Source organism: Gossypium hirsutum, chromosome A05 (assembly GCF_007990345.1).
Source record: "Gossypium hirsutum isolate 1008001.06 chromosome A05, Gossypium_hirsutum_v2.1, whole genome shotgun sequence".
NCBI classification, from domain to species: Eukaryota; Viridiplantae; Streptophyta; class Magnoliopsida; order Malvales; family Malvaceae; genus Gossypium; species Gossypium hirsutum.
The window spans coordinates 102308418-102314901 of record NC_053428.1 but is presented as its reverse complement, the minus strand read 5'-3'; the positions used below and the strand labels follow the sequence as shown (position 1 = coordinate 102314901).

Here is a 6484-nt window from a genome sequence, read left to right as displayed (position 1 = left end):
TACCAAAATCATGACTTCATTCAACCAATGTGGATCTACCAAAATCAAACACAACAGAAAGTACTTTTGGAGATCAACATGCTCCATTTAGACTAGGAAAAATACTAAACACATCAAAACGCTATTTAAGCTATGGTCTCCAGGGCCTGCAGTATATCGGCCTTCAAATCTTCGAAGTCTTCAACCCCGAAGCTGAATCGAATCAAGTTATCCAAAATCCCGTACTTGCTCCTCTCAGCTTGGCTAAGATCCCTGTTTCATATTTTTGCACAAACAACCACATATTTATCACGTAACATTGTAACATAACTCCACAAAGGTTCCCATCCATGTTGGGATACCCATGTCTCTATCAAATGTTTTCTTTTCTTTACAACTATAAATGTAGTTGCGTATGCGATGAACAAAAGCAAGATATAAATGGATACATTGTCATACCAGTAGGACATTATAGCTGGCTGATCAACAATGCTTTCACAGCCACCAAATGATGGAGCAATGTATGGTATCTTCAATGCATCAACAAACTTGATGGTGGTCATGAGATCTCCATCCACCTGAATGATTTTGACGGCATGAAAAGTTAGAGAAGTTTTTAACATGAATAAAACATCAAATGAAAGCAACAGAGGTTAGAGATCAATTCCCAATTAAAATGCTAAAAAGCAGTTGAAGAAACCAACCTCAAAACTGACCACACCACCAAAGCCAGTCATTTGCCGCTTGGCAATTTCATGTTCAGGATGACTAGGCAAGCCTGGATAATAGACGCGTTTCACCTGCCATAGAAATTTAATAAGCCAAGGATCAGGAAAATAAATTCAAGTTAGAATAGGATATGATAAATCAAATGTTATTAAATTGAGTGGCGTTAAATGGATTTTACGGATAAACAAGAATGGAATTATTAAATGTCATTGCATTTCATACCCTAGGATGTGCCTCTAAAACTTCGGCCATCCTTAATGCTGTTGAATTTTGTTGCTGTACACGAAGATGCAGTGTCTTCATGCCTCTGATGATTAGATACGCAGCATTCTGTTTAAACAATAGAAACAAACAGGTTACTATAAACCATACAACTTATAATGGGGAATTTTTCAGAGACAAATCTTCAAAGAATAAGTTGAAAGTCACTAAAGCATCATTATAGAAATGACAACATATTCTTCCTGACTAGAAATCCAACCAACCACCTCAGCAATCTAGCCCTCTTAACTCGGTGCAATTACAATGTTAATCTAGTTGCAACTGAAATATGGTGACATAAACACAAGACATCAAGAATATGTTCTGTCAGGACAACTCACTGGGTTGAGAGTACCACCCAAAATATGATGCAAAGTACGAATTTCTGTAACCAACTTCTCAGAACCACTTATACAACCAGCAAGGACCTGTGACATCGAGAATTACACATGTTTATTGCTTGAATTAATGATTATTGAAACATGAATGAAGAAGTAATTCAAACCGCCTAAATTAACAAGAGAAAGTGTTTACATCATTGTGTCCACCAATAAATTTTGTTGCAGAGTGCAAAACAAGATCAGCACCAAGAACGAGGGCCTTTTGATTAAGAGGTGTAGCAAAGGTACCATCAATGCAGACAAGTGTTCCTTTGCTGTGACACAACTTTGAAACTTTTTCTATGTCAACACATCTAAGGAACGGATTTGTTGGAGACTCGGTAAAGAAAAGAGAAACCTGCATGAAAATCATAATTCACTCTCAACTCAAAATGTATTGTTTTGTCCAGGCTAAACATAAAAAGATAACCAGTTCCTATGCTACTAACTTTGTTCTTGTTGAGTGCAGACTCCAGTCCATCCACATCTGCAGGGTCAATAACAGTAGCCTGAATGTTGGATGATAGCAAGTTTGCAATTAGAAATGAACCAAACTTCAACATACTACTTTGTATAAATATAAAATTCAAGAAAAGTCTAGCATTAAAATTGATGCAAACTTCATTAGGTTGCTGATCAAGTTTCACTTACATATAATAAAAAAAAAATTCCAACAAAGAAACGGGGCTGGTATAAGCTTTTAAGTTAAAAACCACATTCATCTAGGTTCATCAACATTTTGGTAAGATATCTCAACATAATTGCCCCCAATAAAACAAGACTGGCACAAAAACTCTAGGCATTTTGGTTACCATAATTCTCAAATACTATTCACTGAAAGTTAACGTGAACAAGTTTGAAGCCATACCAAGATTCCCATTTTAGGTAGGATGGTCTCAATGAATATCCTAGTTTTTCTGTAGCAATCTGTTGTTGTCACAATATGTCCGCCAGCAGGAACCAATGCCATCAGCATGACTGTGCTAGCACACATTCCAGATGCCATAATCAGGGTCGACTCAGCCCCCTCAAGTGCACTGAAACAAGGAAAGATCACCTTACGAATGTTTCAATGACATGGATAGAAGAGACAAGCAAATGCCATTTAACAAAAAGTAATGAAAAATACAATGGAGGCAGCCAAACCTTATCTTCTCCTCTGCAACCACAGTGGTTGGATTTCCATACCGCCCATATTCAAAACTTGTATGGCGTTTTTCCTGCAATAATATCAGACTAAATGTTAATGCAAAGCAAAACTTTTGGGGCAACCATCATTTCTTGACAACTGCAAACATATAGCACCAAACCCTGACAATGGCAACTTAACATATAAAAGACCAAAACATTTCTTGAAATCGAAACCTTGACAAGAACCCTAATAGATCAACATAAACATCATCTACAGCAAAAACAGATTAATCGATGCTATTAATATACCTTGAAGTCAATAAGCTCCTGAGTTTTCTTAAAGAAATATGCAGAAGTATTAACCACTGGAGTAGTAATTGCATCAGTAACTATACCGCGACCTAATCTTTCACCTGCATAAATAAAACGTAAACCCATTAGAAAAGCGTCTGGATGAGTAATTTGAATTGCATCAATTCAAAATATTCACATTTTGTAATTGCATTGTTCGGATATGAATTTGGTGAGATAAATAATAGTCATAATAAACAAATAACATAATATATTTGTTTTTAATCGAACTTGTGAAGGTAATAGTGAAACTCTTAAAAATAATAAAAAGAACCAACAATATTAGAGATAGAAAAAGAAAAAATATTGAATATATATATGTAATAAGGTGACATAAAATTTGAAAATATTTAGAGATATTACCAATAATATGATATCATTAAAGTAAACTGTAAATAATTAAGAATGAATTAATGATAAATCCAAATAAAAATAAAAAAGAAGCTGAGTATTATATTTGCCAATTATAGTAAATATTAGATCGACAAAAACCACAAATATAGATATCTTTTCTTTTCCGTTCAAAATCAAAACATTTAAAAAATAAAACAAAAATAAATGTTTTAACAAAATTTAAAGAGAGAGAGGAAATGATTAATCCATTTACCAGCATGAACAGTGATGCTCCCATCGGAGCTCAAAAACGATGTCTTGGAATCATATGAATCCCCAATCTGTACACTATCGTTGTCAATACAACCTTCTACAACCGCCACGTCATCAGAGACGGGAACGGAGGCTGCGGCTGCCTGAGAAGCAGCAGCCGCCGCCGAGGAGGGGTAAACGGAAGTGGGACCGTTCGACCACGAAGCCGAGACAACTTGCGCGACACCGATGTTGCTACAGTTGCGGCGAGCCTTGACGCTGAGCTGGCGGACGAAGTTCGGGGGGAAACGAAAGATCAAAGACGACAAACCCCGACCGCCGGTACAAAACAACGATGCCGTTACTCGTCGGTTAGAATCGATGCGAGGCTTCTCCCCGGTCTGCGTACCGGAGAAGTCGGGATCGGAACGGCACTCGAATGAAGAATAAGCATTGAAAACCCTAGGAAGAAAGGAACACGAGGAGACAGCCATTTGTTTGACGACACCGTTTCAGCTCTCTTACTCTCTCTTTTATTTCTTTTCTGCGACTTCTCCGAAATGCGAAAAGGCTCTCCCTTCTTTCTTTCCCCTTCAACGGCTTCCAACTACTTAAATACGCGAATTCCGTTGTCGTTTTGTGGAAATTTTGTTTTTAATCTTCGGAGTCAGTTATTAACTAGGGTTAGGTTCATCCTTGTTTTTGCTTACGTGGCAGATAGTGACTGGTTAAATATTTGTTTATAAGGTGGGGTGAGTAATCTTTTTCATTTTCCCCTAGAGTATATCCCCTAATTTTAATCCTGGAATATTTGGGTGTTTGAGATATGTACATGCAACTTCAATTAAATTATTCATATGAATTTGTTTTTATACACTCACAATTTTTTATTTAAATAGAGTAAAATTATTTGAGTTAAATAAAAAATTAACATGTCAAATTAAAATCGTGTTATAGTATAATCAATTTTATTTTAGAGCACATAAATTTGAAATCATATATATTTGAAAATTTTTCAAAACAACGTCAGACACTTTAGTATGATAAGTTTCGATCTTTAATTAACTTATTAAGAACCCATAATTATTATTTTATAATTTTTAAAAAAATTTACCTTTTTTTATATATTCTTTAATTTTTTTAAATCTTTTATATATTTTTATTTTTTTTTTGTAATTTTTGTTGAGAGAGATCAATTTGCTCATTTTCAAAATTGATAGGGACCAAAGGAGTATGTACACCTATCTATTATTTGAGTTATTCAAATTGTAATATTTAACCAAATTACTTATTCAAGTTGACTCGAAAAAATAGAATAACTCGATTTTATTAACTCGAAATTCAAAATTTTTTCAATTTTTTCAATTTAAGTGAATTTTACTCACTTCTAATCATATTTAAGATTTTTTATATATTAAATAATTAATTGAATTAATATCAAGTATCGCCAATTAAGTATCAACTTTATTAAAAATCTCTCGAATATTCAATATACATTGCGAAGTTTTTTTTTTTTTTGTAATATGTTAATTTGTAAATTGGTCCAAGGATTAAATTACCCTTTGAAATTCAAGAAAGAATTAGTTGTATTTAATACTATTACACCATGTTTGGTTGGAAGGAATGGAATAGCATTCCCCCTTATTCATTGAACGGTAAATCATTCTTTTATTTGGTTAAACGTAATATTCATTCAATAAAATGATCATTACTTTCTTATTACTTGTCTTTCAGTAATAACTATTTTTTGGTATCACCAAAAGAATAACTATTCCATGCAACATTGAATAACAAAAAAATTTAATTTTCAAATTAGTCCTTTAAAACTTGGACTTAGAAAATACAAAAAAGTTGAAATATTTTAATATAATTTTGTATAAAACTAAAAAAATAGTTTAATATAATTTAATATAAAAATAATTATATTAAAAATATGATTAAATTATATATTATTTTTATTAAATTATATTTAATAATAACTATACTAAAATATGATTAAATTATTTATTATTTATTATTAAAATATTTTTAATAATAATCATCTTAAAATTTAATAACAATAATAATAATCATCTACCTAACAAAAATTTTGTTAAAGTTATTTCAATTTTTTTCCTTATGCTAGTACAATATCATTTCATTCAATCAAATATAAAAATACTATTACAGTTCTATTCTATTTCATTCAACCTAACAGTTGAATTACTGATTACAGATCTATTTCATTATAGTTCTATTATATTACAACTTTATTTTATTATTATTCTATTTTATTACAGCAAACTAAATGTAGTGTTAATGAATTATTTCATTAAAATAAAATTGAATTGCATTATACTCAAAAAAAAATCCCCTCAAATTGCGAGAAAGAATATTGAGATTTAAGAAATGTTAGTGGACAAATTGGTGGTACAATGTGCAATCCATATATTTCATAAAAGTTGGTGCCAACAAGATCATAAGTCACTTTCTTGGTTTTAATTACTAAGTTGGGACTATTACTTTTATTGTATATTAGTATTATTTTCACACTAATTATTTTATTTGTGTTGAATTATGGAATATAAATTTGAAGTCTAAAATATAATTTATTTCTATTTTTATTTTAAAATTTTTTGACCTTCTATTTTTTAGATTTAACAATTTAGGTTTAATTGTTATTATTATTAAAAATTTTCAATTAAATTCATTCATGTGACATTTTAAAATTAAAAAAAAAGTCACTTGATAGGTATGTAAAAATAAAAATAAAATTAAAAATGTTTTATATAGTTTTTTTTCCTCAAAAACATTTGTTCGAATTTGTTGTGATAAAATAAATTTTTTCGTTGTAATCATGTTCCTAAGAAAAATTGACATAATCATTTTGATTGAAATAGTTAACAATATTAAATATTTAGACTAATTAATGACTTTATAAAATTATAAATATCAAATTATGTCTAATAAGGTATATAGATTAAATTCTAAGTTTTAGCATAGTGTAAGGACTAAATTGAAGTTTGATCACTGTCTTATAATATTAAAAAAACAAAAAAGGAAGCAAGGCAAGCATAAAAGAAACAAAA

General features: G+C 30.9%; 1 protein-coding gene across 1 annotated transcript; it reads right to left on the bottom strand.

Moving 5' to 3' along the window:
- Window positions 1-4011, bottom strand: LOC107949182 (cystathionine gamma-synthase 1, chloroplastic). Its single transcript, XM_016883911.2, has 11 exons — window positions 3439-4011; window positions 2790-2893; window positions 2496-2569; window positions 2218-2386; window positions 1799-1858; window positions 1504-1707; window positions 1311-1397; window positions 931-1038; window positions 684-779; window positions 439-557; window positions 1-252 (listed from the first exon to the last, which is right to left on the bottom strand). Exons 1-11 carry the CDS (start codon window positions 3908-3910, stop codon window positions 126-128), a joined length of 1620 nt encoding a protein of 539 aa, XP_016739400.1. The 5' UTR covers window positions 3911-4011; the 3' UTR covers window positions 1-125.
- Between the last annotated feature and the right edge of the window lie 2473 nt (window positions 4012-6484).

What these genes read in the sequence shown, in the direction of transcription:
- LOC107949182 (XM_016883911.2), bottom strand. Translation starts at nt 3,910, where the DNA reads ATGGCTGTCTCCTCGTGTTCCTTTCTTCCTAGGGTTTTCAATGCTTAT. An exon ending in TACCTAAAATGGGAATCTTG is followed by an intron (nt 1,859 to 2,217) that starts GTATGGCTTCAA and finishes TCCAACATTCAG; the next exon opens with GCTACTGTTATTGACCCTGC. An exon ending in TGGGTGGTACTCTCAACCCA is followed by an intron (nt 1,039 to 1,310) that starts GTGAGTTGTCCT and finishes TTGTTTAAACAG; the next exon opens with AATGCTGCGTATCTAATCAT.